The sequence below is a fragment of the Odontesthes bonariensis genome, chromosome 5 (genome assembly GCF_027942865.1).
Source record: "Odontesthes bonariensis isolate fOdoBon6 chromosome 5, fOdoBon6.hap1, whole genome shotgun sequence".
Taxonomy (NCBI): domain Eukaryota; kingdom Metazoa; phylum Chordata; class Actinopteri; order Atheriniformes; family Atherinopsidae; genus Odontesthes; species Odontesthes bonariensis.
In genome coordinates this window covers 7,910,255-7,932,051 of record NC_134510.1, presented here as the reverse complement: position 1 = coordinate 7,932,051, position 21,797 = coordinate 7,910,255, and the positions used below count along the sequence as shown (strand labels likewise).

General features: G+C 41.9%; 2 protein-coding genes across 4 annotated transcripts; one reads left to right on the top strand and one right to left on the bottom strand.

The window, feature by feature from the left end:
• Window positions 1–995: 995 nt before the first annotated feature.
• Window positions 996–11,818, bottom strand: tcaim (T cell activation inhibitor, mitochondrial). 3 transcript variants are annotated; one of them, XM_075464742.1, is made up of 11 exons: window positions 11,524–11,818; window positions 11,330–11,430; window positions 10,802–10,934; window positions 6,491–6,641; window positions 6,155–6,410; window positions 5,524–5,646; window positions 5,225–5,322; window positions 4,776–4,867; window positions 4,458–4,690; window positions 4,160–4,291; window positions 996–2,289 (listed from the first exon to the last, which is right to left on the bottom strand). In XM_075464742.1, exons 2-11 carry the CDS (start codon window positions 11,389–11,391, stop codon window positions 2,064–2,066), a joined length of 1,506 nt encoding a protein of 501 aa, XP_075320857.1. In that variant the 5' UTR covers window positions 11,392–11,430; window positions 11,524–11,818; the 3' UTR covers window positions 996–2,063. The 3 variants fall into 3 exon arrangements, with proteins under 3 accessions (XP_075320857.1, XP_075320859.1, XP_075320860.1); XM_075464744.1 differs by having other exon boundaries at window positions 11,658–11,818; XM_075464745.1 differs by having other exon boundaries at window positions 2,159–2,282.
• Window positions 11,819–14,683: 2,865 nt separating this feature from the next.
• On the top strand, window positions 14,684–21,320 carry ggctb (gamma-glutamylcyclotransferase b). The gene is made up of 5 exons (XM_075466550.1): window positions 14,684–14,794; window positions 14,881–15,026; window positions 15,137–15,269; window positions 17,743–17,906; window positions 20,999–21,320. Coding segments are annotated over exons 1-5 (555 nt in total). The 3' UTR covers window positions 21,000–21,320.
• Window positions 21,321–21,797: the final 477 nt, after the last annotated feature.

Sequence of the window (21,797 nt, the reverse complement as noted above, 5' to 3'; positions counted from 1 at the left end):
TAAATGACTGCCAGCTGCTCCGTTCCTCAGCAGAACCGTTCCCCCTCGAAGGCCTGTGTTCTCATTCACTCTCATTGGTCCACTTTACTAAAGGTTTCATCCAACAGTGTTAAAGGGATAGTTCGCCTCTTTTGACATGAAGCTGTATGACATCCCATATTAGCAATATCATTTATTAAATTTGACTTACCCCCTGCTGCGTCCTGTGAGCGGAGTTCCAGCCTCGTTTTGGCGGTGACGATGGTAGTCCGGCTAGTTGGCTGGGGTTTAAAAAATAAAGCGTCTTGCTTCTCAAAACAATATGCGTTCAAAAGAGTAATATATTTGCATCACAAAATCGTTCTCCAGGAAAAAAGTCAAACCTCACAATTGCTTGGCTCTATTTTCTTTCCCTCCATATCAATGCGTGCAGCCGCCTGATGATAGCTGCACCTGTTACGGTGTTTGCTGCTGGGAAGCAGGGGACTGCTCAGTCTGCACGGTTCACACGAAGGTAGAGAGAAAATAGCGCCAAGCGATGTGAGGTCTGACTTTTTCTGTTGAACGATTTTGTGATGCAAATGTATTACTCTTTTGAACGCATATTGTTTTGAGAAGCAAAATGCTTTATTTTTTAAACCCCAGCCAACTAGCCGGACTACCTTCATCAACGCCAAAATGAGGCTGGAACTCGGCTCACAGGACGCAGCGGGGGGTAAGATGTTCATAAATGAAATTGCTAGTGTGGGATGTCATACAGCTTCATGTCAAAAGAGGCGAACTATCCCTTTAATTGTGCTGGTGAGCACATCTCAGTAGTGCTCATCAGTCATGACATGATTAGATCAGTTACTTCAGAGTGATCTCTTTGGATTGGTACATTCATGAGTAATGAGTAACATGGTTTTTTGGACTATGGCACCACAGTGTTGGTAAGAATGAAGGGTTTCTATTTTCGGTCAAAACCAGGCAAAGTAAGCTTATCCTTCTCCGGTGCTGATTCGAAAAACTAGATGTTTTACTCAAAAATCCCATTTATTTGATCAGTTTGGTGTTTTGAGTTCAGTACATAGAACACTGAGACTTTTTGTGTTTGCATGAATTTACAGCTGGAGTAGGATCAGATCATGATATGGTGGTTAAGATGTAAACAGGACATAACACAGAGGGAGACGCTGAACACAAGAAAACAGCTTTTATTACTTAATCTTCCTTCGTTTAGGAGCGGAGTCAGGAAGCACGTTTATTCACCATCAGTTCTCGTTCCAACTTTTTCACATTCTTAGAGCAGTTTAAATCTAAAGGAGGACACATTTCCAGCTGCAGCCACCATGATTCAGATGACCAAATCCCAGAAGCTCAGATGAGGATTTGAAATGGAAATGTTTCAGGAACTGCTCCATCCGGTGAAGATACCCGCACAGACTGAACTTACACCAACACCGCACAAAGTCTTTCATTTTGTTCTGTCCACATACAATCCATTTCTTCAGGAACAAATCAGCCCTTAGACTGCACAGACTGTTCGACTTCTGCATGGAGTGACTGCTCAGTGTGGGTGGAGCTGTCCTGATGTGCCGTGCAAGTCCACATGTTCTGGAATTCCAACACTGGTCCTTTTCTGTTGTTTGCTGAATATTTCATTCACAGGTTGGGCTTTTAGGAGAGTTATTTGTTTCTTTGTAGACTCAGTACAATGACAGGGCCTCAACCCTTGTGTTAAAAAAAAAGTTGAAGTCATGTGACTCCTCTGGCCTGGTTCCCTGAAAACTATATCCAAGCAATGCTGACCCGATCTGTTGTCACTATTCAACAGAATGACGTGTGGCTCTAAGACTTGAAACCGCTACAATTTAAATCACAACAACACATTAAATACAAACATAACGTGAAAAGAAAAAACATTGTTTTATGGATGTGAAACCTTTTTTTTTTTCCTTTCCTTCACTGTGAATCTTTATCAGTGAGAGGGTAAAGTGCTTCGAACTCGGCAGCTTTCACGAATAACCTGATCTCTACTCTTAAAATACCTCGTACACCTAAACTGTGTAAAGTCCTGCAGCTTTGGACCATGTCCCTCCAGATCAGGTCTTCCAGTCCCAGGGAACACAAAGGTCCCCATCTTGCATAACTGAGTAAAAGTGAGACACACACATGTGGAGGCCCTGCGTGAGGGGGGAGCGCTGCTCCAACAGCCGGTTACAGCACTGGATCATCTGGCTCGAGCTGACGCTGGGCTCCTTGGACAGGCTGCTCAGAGACAGACTCTGGAGACACAGCTTCACCACAGCCGCCTCCTCTGCCTGCAGCCTCCACACAAAAACAGGGAAATAAGTCAGTATCAAAGCTGTATGAGGTGGGGTGACTTTTAGTACTGAAACAGACGAGCAGCAGCTGTCAAACATCATTGCCTCACTGAATGTTCACGCCAGTGATCTCTCTCGGGACCATCGTGCATTGTTCAGAGCTGGTTTCTTCTAGAACCTTCTCAGAACCAGTTTAGTTTTCCACAGTCGCATCACTACCTCTCCGACATGTCTGGCCCTCTGATGTAGAAGACCAGTGTATCTGCACGGATCTACAACAGTCTGTGTGAACGCTCTGCTGGTGCACACATCGAAAAACACCAGCCGACTCCAAACGCTAACAAAAATGGTTTCAAATCAGTTCAGAAGTTCAGCAATTGTGAATGCAGCTCATCAGCCGGCGTTCACAAACACGACGGTAGATATTAAAGGGATAGTTCGCCTTTTTTGACATGAAGCTGTATGACATCCCATATTAGCAATATCATTTATTAAATTTGACTTACCCCATGCTGCGTTCTGTGAGCCGAGTTCCAGCCGAGTTTTGGTGTTGATGAAGGTAGTCCGGCTAGTTGGCTGGGGCAACAAAAATAAAGCGTTTTGCTTCTCAAAACAATATGCGTTCAAAAGAGTAATACATTTGCATCATGAAATCGTTCTCTAGGAAAAAGTCAGACCTCACAATCGCTTGGTGCTATTTTCTCTCCCTTCGTATCACTGCGTGCTGTGTAGACTGTGCAGACCGAGCAGTAAACACCGTAACAGGTGCGGCTGTCGGCACGAAGGGAGAGAAAATGGCACCAAGCGACAACAATTTTGTGATGTAAATGTATTACTCTTTTGAACGCATATTGTTTTGAGAAGCAAGACGCTTTATTTTTGTGGCCCCAGCCAACTAGCCGGACTACCTTCGTCAACGCCAAAACTCGGCTGGAACTCTGCTCACAGGATGCAGCCGGGGGTAAGAAAATGTTCATAAATGATATTGCTAATATGGGATGTCATACAGCTTCATGTCAAAAGAAGCGAACTATCCCTTTAAACGATTAAACTTTCAGAAAATAAGAGGAACTCTGTGCTTCCTCTGCACATGCATGTTGAAGCTCAGCTTTTACGGTCCTCTCGTGCATCAGACGAACTTGATGCTGCACTGAATTTAAACATGGCAGTCAGAGGTTCAGTTGGCCTGGAGTCAGACCCCAATCTCAGCAGTTCTGCTCTGGAAGCAGTCTTCCTGGCCTGGAGCCAGTGCTCTGATGGTAGAAGCAGAAAGAAGTGGTTCTTGGTCAGGCCCTGGTTCTGAACCAGCGCTGGAACCACTTTAGGACGCTGCCCAGCTATTCCAACTTCCTGCTGAAATGTTGCATCAGGACCTGCGGGGATATTTTAGGTTCAGAGCGGAGCAGTGGAGCACAGAACTCCTTAGCTGCAACTTCTAGATGTGGTCATCCATCGGATGAGTACACATGTTGTGGTCATTCTGCTCTTATTTTCCTTCTATGAACTGACGCAGAGCAGAAATACCCTGACTTGTTGCCTCTCTTGTCTTTAAGATGTTGTTCACTTGACTTGGACGTATTAAATAAACTTAAATCGAGCTCTGTTTGTATTTAGTACTCTTGTGACATGTGGAGTCCAAGCCCTCCCAACAGCCCCGGTGGCCAGGTGCTTGCAGCCACATGACATGGCCTTTGTGGGGTTGCAGCTGGAGTTCAGGCAGCGAGTCTCATTATGCTTGTTGCTGGCACAACCAGCTGCAAAGTCTTTCTTACTATAAGCCCAACATTAAAGGAAAACATTAAAGACGCAGATCCTGTTGTCGGGGCCTCACTGAAAAAGACCAAAGGATTTATCAGACTTCCAGTTGGACTCACTGCTTTCTGCGTAGTGTTCGATGTCTGGCCTCAGGGGCGTGGCTCTGGAGGAACACCTGCAGCTTGGGGGGGTCACAGCTGGTGGGGATGATGAAGTGTCCCATCTCATGAAGACTGGGGGTAGAGCGGTCACTGTCATACACACAAACAACAGCTGTTGTCACACATAAACACCACAGAGAATGTTTGGGCCATTTGGTGGCGACTTTACTGCAGTTGTTGTTTAAGAGTTCACGCTTGTTTAGCTCCCTTTACCCTCGTCTTTCTCATTCACATAAACAGCCCCAGCACTGCGTACTTTTCCAACATCATGGTGAGGCCATGCAGGCTCCTGGGGTGCAGGTGCAGGCGTCTGGACATCAAGCTTTTGTGGAAGGAGTTGAGCGTACTGTATTGCTCAGAAATGAGCTGGACCGGTCCCAGCCCCTCTGTGTGGACCACTTGAGTTCCACCCAGAAGGAGGCTGATCCTCTCCTTCAGCCAGTCTGTCTGGTGCTGGAAGCTACGATAGCTGGGCAGCTGCTGAAACAGCTGGCGACACAAGCAGAGGAGGGTCAGAAAACAAAACAAAAGACAAAGAGAGCATGTGCCAGCAGGAGGACCGCAGCTGCCTTACTTTGGTCCACTGATGATGAACGTCCATGGTCCCCAGCATGACGTGTCCAGAGGCATTCATTCCCGACTGGTCAGCAAACACAACAGTATGTCCTGGTGGGAGGTGGGAGAGGATGTTAGAGGGGAATCACTGGGCTGCTTCTCTGTCTCTGTAAGTCCAGTTACTTGTTCAGAGGGACACTCGTGGAAAGGCGTGTCACTGTCATTGAATAAATATCTGACAAACTGTCACTTTAGGAAACAGGCTGATAACAGAGCAGAAGGGTTACAGCGCTTCAAGACACAAGGAAAGGTCACAAGTGAAGAAAACAAAGACACAAAAGAAGCACAGCAGAGGATAAAACTGTTCCCTCAGCCTTTCAGATAAAAGGTAGTTCAGTTTTTGATAGAGAGAAGTTAAAAGAAGTGTTAAAGTGTGAACTTCACGTAGACGAACACCTGACTGCTGACCTTGCAGGTTGATCAGGGCTTCTGGGTTTTGTTGAGACAGTCGGCTCAGACTCTGAAGCTGAGAGCACCTGTGAGCCACTCCCCAGCTGCGCTGCCACCTGCACCACACAGATGATGTCATCACAGTCATGTGCACACAGCTTCTTACTACTTCATTGTACCACTGCTGTCAGGTAACCAGATGTGCAACACGAAGGAAGACTTCTGATGCGATGGCTTACTTTCCAGCTTTGACTGGGCTGACGACACTGGCTCTTCTCTAATCTGAGAACCAGAACTCGCGTGTACTCAGACGGTACCTGATATCGGTCAAATCGAATTTGTGGCACAGCTCCTCCTTCAGTCTGTTGAGCTCTTCTCTCCGCGGAAGACTAGCAGTGTGTTTCCTGGTTGCCTCAGGCTCATTGTTTCTCAGCCAAATGCTGACAAAGAAAGGACAACATGAAAATCCACACAGGTTCTCATTTATACTGCAGAATCTGAAAGCGTACGCCACGCAATTCTCTGATCAGAGGTTTGTTTATTTTCTCATTTACTTATTACTTCAAATGACTTATTAAACTAAATGATTATTACTTCAAATGACAACCACAGCTATGGGTCGCCTGCACTTGTCTGTGTCCATGTCAGTGGTAGAAGCCTGTTTATCTTATCATGTCATGTTTCTGTTTATGCCATTTACAAATGAGGATATAACATCTAGCAGCATCAAAGCTAACAATTAGCTACATCGAAGGAAAACCACTAGTCAGGCTCTGTCAGAGGTGACAGAGTGCAGGCATACGGTGCTGGGGTAGGAGATGCTCTCTGTGTCAATTTTTACGGTCTGGATCAAAACGGTTTGAGAACCATCACTACGTGACAAATATTGTATGAAGGCCACATAGACCTTTCAGTAATGAAACAGAACTGAAATCCAGTGTCACTAACTTGAGTGTGGCCTCCACTCTCCTGGCCTGCTGCAGCTCCTGCTCAGGGTCTCTAAAGCCAGTGAAGGTGTAGTAGCTTTTATCCCATTTGATGGGTCTGTAGAAAGGCAAGCCTGCCTCAGAGGGACTTTTGGAACTCTCACAACTCCCTTTGAGTCCCTTCATGTGCTCCACGGGCAGGCTGCAGGAGGCCAACACATTCACCACAGTGCTCAACACATCATTCGTGTGCAGAGTGAAACTTACTGAGCGGAAACCTAAGAACCAAGCAGAGGGTATTACATATCTAAAAACACACCATAACTGTTATCATAAGTCACATGAACACACACTGTACCTGAAGAGAGGATGTCTGGCTGCACATCACTGTTGTCTTTTGTATCCCTGACATAAAAGCTGAGCTTCAAAGGCTGCACTGAATGTAAGCCAGGCTTCTGCAGGTTTTCCAGATAGCCATTTAATCTCTTTAAGGAATTCTCATTCACCTCCTGTAAAAGGCAGTTTTACACATCATTCTACACCCAAAGCCTCCAAATACAGAGTAAATACAACAAGACATTTTCAAGGTTGGGGTGCATGTTTATCACATAATATCAATGCTGATTATGTTCTCTTTGCACTCTGTTAGTTTAAATCATAAGCAAATAAACATATTTAAATACAATTCACAAAGCATTACATTTCACAAAATTTTTTGTGACCCAGCTGGGACCACATGCTGGCTGGGTGATGGTCCACAAGTCTAGCCCTTGGTTCACCACAAACCTTTTCATGTTCCTAATAGATTTCCCCCACTCAGCGACACACCCACTAAGGTAAAGTCCCTGGTAATTAGCAGATCTATAGTCAGAAACGTGGCATTAGAGATACCAGCGACCATAGTCAAATGTATTCCAGGGGCCAGAGCGGGTAATGTAAAATCATATTTAAACTGCTGGCTAAGGATAGACGTAGATACAGTTAAAAGTGTTCCCTCATAACCCTGTCTTATCTGACCATTTTTTTTTATAACCTTTGAGTTTACATTACTTGACTATACAGCTTCTGAGAAGACATGTATTCATAGAAGGTGTCTATCAGAGGATGCTGCCACCAGATTTAAAGAGTTAATTCCATCATCCTTTTCTGCACTGCCATGTGTAGATATGACAGAGGACGGCTACTTAAATTTACTCCAGCAATACTTGACTCTCTTGTTGACAGCACTATAGTTTCAATGCGTACAGCACTGGACAATGTTGCCCCTCTGAAAAGGAAGGTAATCAGTCAGAAGAGGCTGGCTCCTTGGTATAATTCACAGCTGCGTGCTTTAAAGCAGACTGCAAGAAAGCTGGAGAGACAGTGGCGTTCCTCTAATTTAGAAGAGTCTCAGTTAGTCTGGAAAGATAGTTTAACAATGTATAAGAAAGCCCTTCGTAAAGCTAGAACTGCTTATTATTCATCATTGATAGAAGAGAATAAGAATAATCCCAGGTTTCTTTTCAGCACTGTAGCCAGTCTGACTAAGAGTCCTAGCTCTGCTGAGCCAGTTATTCCTTTAACTCTCAGCAGTGATGATTTCATGAGCTTTTTTAACCAATAAAATTATTTATATCAGAGAGAAGATTAATGGAATCCTTCCCACTATTGTCAGTGATGTATCATCAAGTACAGCAGCTTTAGAAGTATCTTTAGAACCTGATATGTGTTTAGACTGTCTCTGTCCGGTAGAGCATTTATTTTAGACCCAATCCCAACCAGACTGTTCAAGGAGGTTTTCCCCTTAATCAACACTTCCATACTGGATTTGATCAATCTGTCTTTGTTGACAGGATGTGTGCCTCAGACTTTTAAGATTGCTGGAATTAAACCTTTACTTAAAAAACCTACTCTTGATTCAGGAGTGTTAGCTAATTATCTACCTATATACAATCTTCCTTTTTTGTCTAAATTTCTTGAAAAAATAGTTGCAACTCAGCTTTGTGATTTACACAGAATTAATTAATATTTACACAGAAATAATCTGTTTGAAAAGTTTCAGTCAGGATTCAGAGTGCATCATAGCACAGAAACTGCACTGCTGAAAGTTACCAATGATCTCCTCTTAGCCTCTGATAGCGGACTTGTGTCTGTGCTTGTCCTGTTGGATCTCAGTGCTGCATTTGATACGGTCGATCACAGTATCTTATTACACAGACTTGAACATGTTATTGGGATTAAAGGAACTGCATTAGGCTGGTTTAAGTCATATTTATCTGATAGATTTCAGTTTGTTCTTGTAAATGAAGAATCTTCGTCATACACCAGAGTAAGTCATGGAGTTCCCCAGGGTTCTGTGCTTGGACCGATTCTTTTCACTTTATACATGCTTCCATTAGGTAACATTATTAGACAGCATGGCATAAATTTCCATTGATAAGCTGATTATATTCAGCTATACTCTATGAAACCAATCAGCTGGTTAGACTACAAGCATGTCTGAAAAACATAAAGACCTGCTCCTAAATTCAGACAAAACTGAAGTTGTTGCCTTTCGACCTGAATGCTTCAGATTGAAATTCAGGATGGTATTTTCTTGGCTTCTGGTACTACAGTGAGGAACCGTGGAGTTATTTTTGACCAGAATTTATCATTTGACTCACATATAAAACAGGTTTCTAGGACTGCCTTCTTTCATCTTCGTAATATTGTTAAAATCAGGAACATCTTGTCTCAGAGTGATGCAGAAAAACTAGTCCATGCATTTGTTACTTCAAGATTGTACTACTGTAATTCTTTAGCTGATCCAAAATGCTGCAGCCAGAGTTCTGATGAGAACTAACAGGAGAGATCATATTTCTCCAGTTTTAGCTTCTCTTCATTGGCTCCCTGTTAAATTCAGAATATAATTTGAGATTCTTCTCCTCACATATAAAGCTCTTAATGACCGAGCTTCATCATACCTTAGTTGAATATTTTCCCAACATAGCACTTCTCTCTCAGACTGCAGGTTTACTTGTGGTTCCCAGAGTTTCTAAAAGTAGAATGGGAGGCAGAGCCTTCAGTTATCAGGCCCCTCTCTGTGGAACCAGCTGCCAGTTTGGCTTCAGGAAGCAGACACCCTCTCTACCTTTAAGATGAGGCTTAAAACTTTCCTTTCTGATAAAGCTTATAGTTACGGATAGCTCAGGTGATCCTGAAACATCCCATAGTGATGCTGCTATAGGCCTAGACTGCTGGGGGTCCTCCCATGATGCACCTCTCCTCACTCTGCTCTCTTTACTCTCCATGTACATATGACATCATTGTTGTCATTATTCGAGATCCTTTCCCAAGTGGAGGAGTTCAAGTATCTCGGGGTCTTGTTCACGAGTGAGGAGCTGAGCCAGAAGGAGAAGCTCTCGATTTACCGGTCAATCTATGTTCCTACCCTCACCTATGGTCACGAGCTGTGGGTAGTGACCGAAAGAACGAGATCGCAAATACAAGCGGCCGAAATGAGTTTCCTCCGCAGGGTGTCTGGGCTCTCCCTTAGAGATAGGGTAAGAAGCTCGGTCATCCGGGAGGGGCTCGGAGTAGAACCGCTGCTCCTCCGCATCGAGAGGAGTCAGATGAGGTGGCTCGGGCATCTGGTTAGGATGCCTCCTGGACGCCTCCCTGGTGAGGTGTTCCGGGCCCGTCCCACTGGGAGGAGGCCCCGGGGAAGACCCAGGACACATTGGAGAGACTATGTTTCTCGGCTGGCCTGGGAACGCCTCGGGGTCCCCCCAGAAGAGCTGGAGGAAGTGGCCGGGGACAGGGACGTCTGGGTTTCTCTGCTCAAGCTGCTGCCCCCGCAACCCAATCCCCGGAGAAGCGGAAGATAATGGATGGATGGATGGATGGATGTTGTCATTAACTTGTGTTCCTCTTTCTCAGCAGGTATCCCTGGCCTGGTGTTACAGTGTTTGTTGTCCCCTCTTTTCTGTCTTCTCAAACCCCAGCTGGTTGAGGCAGATGGCTGCCCTTCCTGGTTCTGGTTCTGATGGAGGTTTCTTCCTGTTAAAGGGGAGTTTTTTCTTTCCACAGTCGCTTCGTGCACGCTCAGGACAGGGGATTGGATCAGAGAGAAGTTTCTGTGCAATCTGTTGGTTCCCTTAGCTACGCTACTTCCTTTGAATTGGCTCTGTAGACATTTAACTAATTTAAAATTTAATGAACTGAATTTGATTGGATTCTGACTATATCACAATAAATTGGATTCTAATTGGCTTGAACTGGATTGTATTTTTGAAGAGCCTTGATATGAGATTTGTTGTAAGTTGCAAACAAAATTGAATTTAATTCAAATTAAGTTGTATTACGCAGCAGGTACTCTGAACTTCTATAAACTATTACATTTCTTCTAAATGTGTTTGTGTTTTTAAAATAACTTAAGTTTATTCATCCATTCATGGTTTAGCTAACACTCATTCACTGTGGAAAGACTACAGTAAGACAATGTTATAGAAACCTTGACAGCTTGGTCCACCCGTTATACAACTTCCAGCACATAAAAACATCATCATGATGACATTTAAAAAGTTGAATTTCTATTGGATATGGTTGTTTAAGAGTCACAAATCAGTGGCTTCAGATTTGTTTGATCTATATCCTAATCCATAGTTGGATAAATTCGTTTTGAAAGAATCTTGATAAGAATTTAACTTACCCGTTCTCTGGGATATTGACCAAAGAAGTCCGGATGGACGGCAAAATAAAAGGGTCGTAGAGCATTGACAGCCTCTGCCCCTGACAGAGCTCTCTGCTGGACAAAATGTGTGGCCACGTGTTTCCTCTGTGCCCTGCAACAAAAAGCACGAGGATGTTCTGTTAAAAGTTCACTTCATCCACAAACACTCTGGGATTAGTGGAGCTGGTAATGTTGTATAGTAACTCTTTGTTTGTCCTGACAACCACCAACTGTTTTTTTAACCAACTGTTGAAATCCTTGATGCCTAATACGGTAAATAACGTGGCTTTTCTGAACAGTTTTCAAATTGACAGGTTTGACTTTTATTCGTCAGGTGATGTTCATCCCTCACCTTTATTTCAGGGAACAGGGGAAGCAGAATGGCCTCAGTTTCTGTACGTGTGACTGTAAACAGGCCTGAGATGTGTCAGCGTGCTCACTGTGTGTACAACCATGACATCAGTGGTAAACCCTCTGCTCGCGCTCGGATCAGATGTCACGTGTTACCTGAGGGTGCACCGCAGGAGGCCGCAGACAGACATCGTTGGTGCTTGACCACAGACGATCATGTTATCACAGGGAGCGGGTCCTCCGGTGGAAGCCAGCGCCTGTCAGGAGCACAGAGGTTCATGTCACCTCCACCATCTTTTAACGTTTATGGCTCAAATACGGGAAAAGGTTTGTGCTGCTTGTCTCCTAACCTTAGCCAACTATGCCACTTAAAGGTGCCCACATAAGACGGCTCCGGCCCATGTTAACACGCTTCAACTGACAGGACACAAACATTATTTAACGGCTCCATGGGACTGACGGCGACATGACAACATGTCTCTACCTGCAGGTAAAGTTAGCCTGACGGGAAACGCTCCGACAGCAGCCCGTGATGAGTTACCAGTAAGATGTTATTGAACTAGCAGCGAAAGATGAGGTAACTCTGAGTCCTGACCTCAGGACCGCTTGTTGCCTCCTTCTTCTGTTCATGCTCACCTCCTTCTTCTTCCTCTTCTTCTTCTGTGCCTGACTGTTGTCCGCCACCTGGTGGGCGGAGCGCAGAACTGCTCCACAGAGCGATCACACCGACTGATGCTAATTTCAAAAACCTTAAACTTTAAACTCTTAAACCTTTTATTTAATTTTTCTTTTTACATTATACATGAAACATTTCTATATTATACATCAGCGGATAAAAGAGGTCACATTAAAATATTAAAGTGTTCACAGATGTCAACAGTCTTAATGCTTGTTTTTAAATTAATTTAAATGATTTTATTTGTTTCTCTTTATATTCTTTTTGTATTTTAATGCTTCTTCCACTCCCTGCTGCAATGCTTTTATTTTATGTAAAGCACTTTGAACTGTTTGTACATGAAATGTGCTATACAATAAAATTTGATTTGATTTGATTTAATCGATTTCTGGTTGTTTGAGAATTTAATGGAGGTCATGTACTGCCTGAGCTCACAGAGAAAGGCAAGAAAAGATGTGTTTTTTTTTCATGAATTTACATTTATGGATATGAAATTTTGCCATTAAAATGACGAGGTTGATAATAAAAGTTATGTTGGCTTTTTCTTTGGTTTTGTTCAAGTCAGGGAGCCCAAACAATACACTCCTCCAAGATAAATTAAACTCATTAACCATATTGTTAGCGATAAAGTTACATAAACCTTTGCCAGTTTATACCCCAGGCAATACTGAGCATGACTCAAAAATCACATGACCAAAACTTCATCCAACCAGCCTCATCATAAAAGTTGCTGATAATCCTATAGAATTGAAGTTGTTTATAGATGAACAAAACAGGTGATCCTCTAAAAATTGTGCTGAGCCGTTGTGTTACAACAGGTCACTTTTTTAAAAGTCTCCATCAGTAAAGAGAATATAAGAAACTATCAGGGTGCTTGTGACACACAGGCTGCAGTCTTACTCGTACACCAAATGCCTGGGCCCAGCACCAGCAGTCTGTTGAGGCAACAAACTTCACATTAGGCTGCTGCTGATATTATGCAAGTCTTTTCTTCTTCTTTTGTCCAGCACTCCTCCATGGTGTGAACCAGCATGCATAATATGCGAGCCATGAAACTGCAGTGCCTCCATGCAGTACCGTTGTTCCTGAACTTTACATACATCTGTACATAATGGTATCATGGACAAATCATGGAATTTCCCCTCTACATCCCATCCTGTTATGAGATATAGATATGATCAAATATAATACTCATTCTTGCAAAATATGATCTGTATGTTGATGAAGCTGGTTGTTTTTTTTTTTAAACTACTAAATTGGAGTAAAGCAAGACAGTAACATAACTTTTTCAGATCTGTGATTTATAAGGTGTTTAATTTCATGCCCATGAGAGACAGTTATGATTCTAGAAAATAAAGAAATCCAATCCAATTTTGAACAATTAAAATCAGTACAGAAAAAAAAACCAAAAACAACAACCCCAAGAGCATGATCAGCAGAGTGAGGAGTTCCTGGTTAAGACCATAAAATCTTGAGAAACCCTCAAACCACATGACGATGTCAATTGTGGCCTGCATAAAAGAAAACATTTTACATACAAGCAAATGTATATCCTGGACCATATTTGCCACTCTTTGTGGTTTTAGAATGAGCATATGGCATATGATCAATATGATCACAACTCGCATTAAAATTGGAAATTGCTCCTGATTGGCTAGGAACTTAACCACGAACAGTTTCTTTCATTTAATTTGTTTAAAGTATGCAGCCATGAGATGATCGAGAAACCAACTGAAAATGAGTCTTTATTTCAAGATTAGGCAATCAACTGATGATTGAACACACTGACCTGCATAGTACTCATACAACTACGACTAATAATAATATTTAATCATTGTGATTATGATTTCTATTAGTAGTAATGATCAATAATATTTGACAGACACATTTTATTTATTTATTTATTTTACATGTATTCAGCACAGTGTTGCCAACAGAATGAGAAAAGGCAGAAGGTGAATTAAATATAGGCTATTAATATATTAATAATTTAATTAATCATATAAAAAAAAACACAATATATAAATATGTTAATAACTACTCCAAATACCAATCTGGTTAAGACAACAGGCAGATGACAAGGACCACAAGACAAACCAGTGAGGAGCTGATCAGCATTAGGACCAGTGTCTTTAGTGCCTCTAGTGGTAGTGACCACTGGTCCGTGCCAGAAACCAGCTGGTCCTGACCACTAGGAGCTGGTCCTGACCACATGGACCTGCATAAATAATATAAGATTGTACATTTTATTGCTCTGGGTTGTAAGTGTGTTTTTAGAGGTGTGAATAAATGTGTCTGTCTTTTCCAACAGATTAATGGGTACTAATTGGTGGGCCCCACATGATTAAAGGGATTTTTGAGAGTCAAAAGTTGCTTGGTTAGGATTGGGTTTGGGAAAGGTTCAGAGTAAAGGTTGGGATAAGGAATTCAGCTGTTCAGGTTATGGGCTAAGGACTGAATAATGTTAGTGGTGAATCACAACAAAGGTAGAAAAGCAAGTTCCTGTGTGTGTGTGTGTGTGTGTGTGTGTGTGTGTGTGTGTGTGTGTGTGTGTTATGCTATGTGTTTTGCTCAATGCTTTTGGCTCAACACATGAGGCAAACCTTGCATTGTGAGTGTGAATAGCGCACAGTAGCAGTGCAGAGGATTTGCATGAGAATGGTGTGTGGGTGATAAAAAGCCAGTACTTCTCTACTTTTCTGCCATTCTGCAACGCATGCTCTCTCATCTCAACCCTCCAAACAGGCAGCTGCAGCTGCTCAGCACTCCCTCTTTGTCATTGTTGGCTTACCTTGACAACCCTCTCTCTTCTTCTTGAAAAAACTGATCAAAACATGGAGAACAATCACACCTTCCTGTACTTTGCATATGGTAGTAACCTTTTGAAGGAGCGGCTCCAGCTCAAGAATCCCTCAGCGGCAGTGTACTGTGTGGCACGGCTAAAGGTAAAGTCTTACACCAAGACCATCATCATTCTGTTTCATGTACAGGAAGCATACTGAATACATTCTTTGTTTTTTCTCTATTTCAGGACTATAGATTGGTCTTTGGGAACCACAAAGGCCTTGCCAGTGACCGGTGGCACGGAGGTGTGGCCACCATAGAGCACAGCCCGGGAAATGAGGTTTGGGGTGTGGTGTGGAGGATGAACATATCTGATCTTGAGTCACTAGACAGGTAAAGGGTTATTTGGCTTATATTTAATGGACTGTTTGGGATTTCTTTCTTTCCTGTGAAAATTGCAAAAACATGTGTTTTTGTGCGTGTGCATGTGTGAACACATTCAGTCAAGAGAATGTGACATTAGGTACGTACAGTCCTGTGGAGTTATTAGTGAAGACAAAGGGTCAGGAGTTCAACTGTCGCACCTATATAATGAACAGCTGTGAGTATGCCCCTCCATCACCACAATATCTACAGGTAAGACCCTTATTTTTGCATTTGTCTTTGTGAGCACCTTTATGACTGACTACTTGATTCTTGCTCTTTAAGTCAGAAGAAGTCATATTTTTAACTCTTAAAGTAAGCTATAATTTTATTTTTACGAGCCCTGGTAGTTTTCAAAGTGTCCTTGGGTAAAACATTGAGACCTACATTACTTCAGTGGCAGAGGGTGGAAGACCCACCAATCAGCTGCAGTTTTTTTTTCTTTTGCTTTTACTTTGCCAAAGGGTTTTTAAGGAGAACCTTCGTGGATTGCTCCGTGTAACAAACTGTCTGGCTTGTCAGGCTACTACAACAACACAGAATATTAAAAAATTCAAAGAATTCGCAGAAATCTTTGTCCAAGTTTGAAGAAAGGCCTCATTTCTCGGGCCCTCAAGCTTGGCCTGTCGATGTCACTACCTGAAGTGAGTTTGTGCCTGATAAAACTGCTCAAAAACCTGCTCAGATCATGCTCAAATTACCATTTGCTATTAAATATAGTTACCATGAGTGGATCTAATATACCTATTGTGGGGGCTCTAATCTTTTAACAACAGTGTATATAATGGAAAAAATGCCACCAGCCTACCCAAACATGATCTCACACATTGATTATCTCAAATATTTAACTGTCATCTTTAATTGTTTGTGTTATTAGGAAGATTATGTTTGAAAAGTTGCTAAGAAACACTGCAAGCAACCTGATTTACTAATATATAACTACAATATGTGTACTATACAATCGCCAGATAAATTATAGGGGTTGAATCTTTTTGTTAGTGATTGTATCCCACAGTGTGTGCAGTTGTGTCTCACATCAGCCAGTGACTCACTTCACCTGTGACAGTTGTAATAACCGAATGAATTCAGAGATAACTCACAGACGCAGTTATTGACATTCCACAAATGGCAGTTAAGACTCTTCCAAAGAAAAAAAGACGACAAACAATGCCTGAACTGTGAGGCAGCTGTAATCTCATATGTAATATCCTCAAACGCTTACCTGTTGTAACACAGTGGTAAATATAAACCTGTCCCAGGTTTTGTGAAAGGTCTTCATTCCAAAATTAAAATCTATTTTTTAACAAAACAATACCATTTATGTTTTTCATTTTCAACATTTAATATGTTGTTATGTTTGATTTTACATGAATGTTAAAACGTGTACAGTTACTTTATTCTGTTTAAAATACATTGTTCACGGTTTCTCAGCTTTTTTGGAGAGATTGTTGTGGTACATAAAGGTTTTAGTTAATAGTTTACTGATGGATGTTCTGAACAGGACTTTTACATTTACATTTTGAATTTAGATACACTGAGAAAAAAAAAATCCATAGATTGTGGACATCATTTATGAGCTTGGAACTAATCTGGGATATTTGTGTCATCTGACATTCCAAACTAAAGAAGAAATGTGAAACACTTACAACACAAAACCACAGAATCTACACAAGCTCATAAAAAAGCATGTCCACCACTACAATATCTAGTTGTAGATTGACTCCGGGCCAGTATCACATTCTGATTTTGTGGTCAATAAAGCTATAATGCTGTCACTAAATTAAAGATTATTTTAATAACTTTGTTATAGTAGAATTATAACCATCACCAATGGACGGCACAGCAAATGACATTTTCAATGAGCCAACCTTGCTGTGTGTGATATCAGAGATGGTGGTAAAAATTTGCTTTGATTCAGAAAGACTAAATAATGTGATAATGTATGAAATCTGGGGTGTCACTTTCTATTCACCACCATCCATTTCTCTCTGTGAAGCATCTGGAAAAAGGACCTGCCTGCTCACAGCCCTCATCACCTGACTATGTGATTAACAGCTCACAACAGTCAGGACACACCCTGCTCTGCGATGGTTTACAGATCTGACAGCTTGTTAGCCAGAATGCCAGATTGTTCTAAGAGCAGGACTTTGGTGTCACACCTTTGTCTTCTATAATGAGCCACACATATTGTGCTCCCCACTGGTGTATGCACGATGTTGTCTGTTTAAGCTGCTAGGTTTTCTCAAATTAATTCTGATCTTTGGGTGAAACATTGGAGCTCACATGGCTGTTACCTATAAAGAAAAGCAGCATCCACTAAGTTCAGTGCCCCATAATCATATGGGTCATCTAATGTATTGAGACATACTAGAATGTGGTGGAGACATACCTATTACCACAGCTGGTGCTAGCATCCTGATGCTAACACGCTGCTGCTCTGATGTGATAATTCAACAGTGAGCAAGAAATAAGACGTTTTCATCGTTTCGTGATGAATTTCCTTTGATAAAAGGTTCAACGTGAACAGAAACTGTCTTACCTTTTCTCACTTTTGCAGACATTTGAGTTTCAAAATGACATTAGCAGTGCTGGGAAGAATTTTAGGATTTGTGTCTTTACTGCTGCTGTGAGATTATCCGGATCTAGTTTAAAGACAGCTTATACAGTGTCTCATCAATGGCTGTAGGTAATTGTGATGGGAGCAGAACAGAATGGCTTGCCAGAGGACTACCAGGAGAAACTTCGAGCAGTCCAGACCAACATGTATGAGGGACCGCTTCCCATGATGAATGAACTAGAGCGAGCCAGAGGAAGGGTCAGAGAGACAGCAGACTCCCGCTCTGATCCCTGGTAATCAAACAAAATCCAGGTCCAGTTTATACACTGGGGAAGTCCATATATGTAATGAGCCTGATACTGTAGTTTAACAAGTTCACCTTGGCTTACTACTTTGTCTCATGGCTAACTTCATTTCAGTATCAACAGTTGAAACATTTCCACAGTCGACCAGAAAATACTGACAGAAAATGCCGCTGATGGTTTGACTTGAGTTGCTTGTATTAGACAAAAAGAATCAATATAATTCATCAGAGGTGTGAGATTCAGCTCCAGATTAGAGTCAGTAGACTCACTTCATCTGTAAGAACAATGATGCAGATTGTTAGTTTCTTTTCAACTTAACAGGCGTGCCTTGCCCGTTGATAATTCTTTATCATGTTCATTAGTTTGTTATGGGAGTCAATCCAAAACAGCACAAAGGGGAAAAGAAAAGTTTTGTTGTTCCCTTTTCTCATAAAATGTAATAAAATGAGTCAACTTCTATTTCTCTTCTTCACAATTGCTAAATCAATATCAACACTGATAGAAAAGAAAAAGTGAGAGGATCATTTAGGTTTTTGTTTTGACCATTCTGTGGGCAAAACAAAAAAATTAAGAAAAAAACCTTTTTGAGCCTCTTTGTGAAGCCCCATCTAATTATGAAAAAACCTTTCTCAGTCCTCAGATTAAATAATCCAGTTACCTTTGTGCATTTGACAGAGTTTGTCAAAATTAGAGCTGCATGTGTAAATAAATCAATATACACTAAACAGCTTATCAAAAGTCTCTTTGAAGATGCACATTCAACTTTTCTGCCACACACACAAATACATTGTTGATTACCACCTGGACAAGTGCTTGTGCATTTGATGGAATTGCAGGAAATAAAAGAATTGTTAGAAGAGTGCATCTACAACAGTACGAACCGCTGACTGATGTGTTGTCATGGTACTCCTCGTAGACACACTACTTTTCTACAGTCTAAACTAAAATACAAAAAATAAAATAATATTTTACAGACTAAAATATGGATGTGGGGTCATGAATGAGCAAAGATGTGTTTTGTGAACAATTAGAAAAACAGAAAGCCACAACAATTTCCGCTGCAGAGTAAAGAGTCCGGGGCTGCTGTGCACAAATGCTTACACATAGAATTAGTAGACAAATCAACCTATTTGGGAGGAATTTAAGTTTGGTTTTGGTGATGATGATGTGACGTGTCAACTAGGAATTCATCGTAATGGACCCCTAAATTTCTCAGCTTTGAGGAGATAGAACAAGTTGCTCACCTTCAAGCTGGTGTCAAAGATACATTTTCAGAAGAAGAAGAAATTTGGATTATCAAAGGACACCATATTGCACCAAGACAGACTAAACATGCAGTCCACTCATACCTATGATCAATTTAGAAACACATTCACCTAACATGTATTTCTTTGCACTGTAAGAAGAAGCCAGAGCACCCAAACAGGCACATTAACGGCACACATTCTCCACACAGAAGGAGCCCAGCCCACCACACCAATGTACCACACAGTCGGATCCATTGACTAAAATAAAAAAATACCCAGTTTTCTTGCTGTTTGATGCTTCTAGTTGCCTAGGTTTAAGCTTTACACAAAAATATATGATTCAGATTCAGATTCTGTTATTGTCATTGACATCAGAGATGCACTGCAGAACAAAATTACAATGCATCTTGGCCAAGACAAAAACAGTTGGACAAATATCTGAAGAGAATATAAAAGAATAAAAAATAAAGAGATAGAATAAAAACCAGGTCAGAGAAAGGAAGCAGTCTAAATATCAAATGTCTGTGCACAGAGTATATGCCAACAGACTTAATAAATAGATAAACAGAGGTAGATAAAAAACGTTAGAGTCTGAGGTTATATGCAGATGTTCAAAAGTCTGACTGCAGATGGGTAGAAGCTGTTCTACTGTTCTGCATGCATGGCTGTGGTATCTTCTGCCTGAGGGTAGGAGAGAAAACAATCCATGACAGTGGTGAGTGGGGTCCCTGGTGATTCTTGTTGCCCTCGAAGGGCAGCGTTGTTTCGCAGGTCCCCAACGGGTGGCAGTGTGACCCCAATACTTTTTTCAGCTGACCTCCCCACTCTCCCCAGTGCCTTCCTGTCTGAGGCGCTGCTGTTCTCATGCCACAGAGGGATGATGCCGGTTAGCACACTGGTGCCCCTGCAGAAGGTGGTGAGGATTGATGGGCTGAGGTGATCGATGCTCCCTAGCAAAATACGCCAAGAGATAACAATGAAAATACATTTCATTGGTCATTAATGTTATAAACATAGTGTAATGCCCAGAATCTTCAGTCATGATGTTGTGTGATGATGGGGTTTTGTGTTTTGTGTTTTCCTATGTTCTGGTTTTCCTTTTTTGTTCATGTCTAGTTACTTCCTGTTTTATTTTGGTAGATCCTGACCTGTTGTCCACTTCTGTTGGATTACAGCTTTCTTATCACACCTGGTTTCTGTTGCCGATTGTCTCATGTGCCGTTCATTTCATAATTATTTCATTATTATATTTACTCCTGGTTTTCCGTTGCTCCTTGTCAGATCATTTCATGTTGCAAGTATGTTTTCATCATATGCTCTGCCATTTTCTTCGATCCTATTAGCAGTCTTCTCAGATCAGTTTGTTTGTTCTTGTATTTTTGTTTCTTCTCACTTGTCCTGCTCCAGCAGTGCTTTCTGTTTTTTTAATTAAAGTCTCCAAGATCAACTGCCAGTCTTCGGCTCCTCCTATAATCCTGCATTGGGGGGCACCATTGACAAGCCCTGTCATGGTTCTCTGGCATCTGGTGTTCTCCTTCTCGTGTTCACCTTCCCCTTTTCCCCATGTGTGTGTATTGTCTCCCCCTGTTGTGAGCTGGCAGTGTATACCTGTCTGTGCACGAGCGTGGCTGACCTAGTTCTCCAGCAGGCTCTCTTGGCAAAGCTGATGCTCGTGTACTTCATCAACCCTGCTGCTTATATTCCCTGGGCTGACATCCACTCGTCACCAGATCGTTGTAACTCCTAAGTGGTACAAACTGGCCGCTCCTAAATTCAGTCATTCTTCTCTTGACCTTGTCCTTGTCTAATCATGCTTCTCTCTGCTCTTCTAAGAGAACCAATTCTGGAAAGCCGTGCAGAGAGTCCTTAAGATCCCAAACCTATCTATTGCCAAGTCGCTGCCCGACCGCCTCTTCACTGCCAACCCGGAGGATCGACACTAAGGATTCCTGCCAGAAACCTGAGGACCCCTTGGACCTGGATACCCCGCAGAAACCTTCTTCCTGCTTGGACACACACACCCTGTGGAGAGACCTTGCTGGAATCCTCCAGACACTGCAAACTAAGAGACTCACTCACCTGTTGCACTTGGCACCACCACAAACTCTCACTCTCCGGATTCTCCTTCTATAGGAAATCAAGTATTAATCTGTGCTTAAGCTCACCTCATTCCACAACTGCAATAAACCTGTTTAGTCTTACCTCTCTGTGTCAATCTGCTCCTTAGGTCCAAACTGTCCACCTTGTAACAAATCTATGACAGAAAGTAACACGGGAAACTGATTTGGACTGATCATAATTGCAGGATTTCTGGGGATTGGCTATTGTTTTGTTGTTGCACTTCTTTCTCGTCGACAATTAACTCTTTTCTTCACCTCCTCATCTCTTTGCAACCTCTGTTTGTCAAAACAAAAAACAGCTGGATAAGAAATTTGATTTTCAAAACCCAAATTTAAATTTCTAAATCGTACAAAATTCTTGACAACTTCCTAATAGTTCAGATACAGCATTTTTTTTTCAACATTGTAACTGACTCACCTTGCATACCTCTAGACCTACGGATTAGAGGAGAAATATTATGGGAAAACCCCTTTTTCTGTCCCTGGGAGCATATATTAGGGGGTCTGACAAT

What these genes read in the sequence shown, in the direction of transcription:
- tcaim (XM_075464742.1), bottom strand. Translation starts at nt 11,391, where the DNA reads ATGATCGTCTGTGGTCAAGCACCAACGATGTCTGTCTGCGGCCTCCTG. An exon ending in TTCGATTTGACCGATATCAG is followed by an intron (nt 5,323 to 5,523) that starts GTACCGTCTGAG and finishes TGTGTGGTGCAG; the next exon opens with GTGGCAGCGCAGCTGGGGAG. An exon ending in AGCCCTGATCAACCTGCAAG is followed by an intron (nt 4,868 to 5,224) that starts GTCAGCAGTCAG and finishes ACCTCCCACCAG; the next exon opens with GACATACTGTTGTGTTTGCT.
- ggctb (XM_075466550.1), top strand. Translation starts at nt 14,684, where the DNA reads ATGGAGAACAATCACACCTTCCTGTACTTTGCATATGGTAGTAACCTT. An exon ending in GATCTTGAGTCACTAGACAG is followed by an intron (nt 15,027 to 15,136) that starts GTAAAGGGTTAT and finishes GAACACATTCAG; the next exon opens with TCAAGAGAATGTGACATTAG. An exon ending in CATCACCACAATATCTACAG is followed by an intron (nt 15,270 to 17,742) that starts GTAAGACCCTTA and finishes CAATGGCTGTAG; the next exon opens with GTAATTGTGATGGGAGCAGA.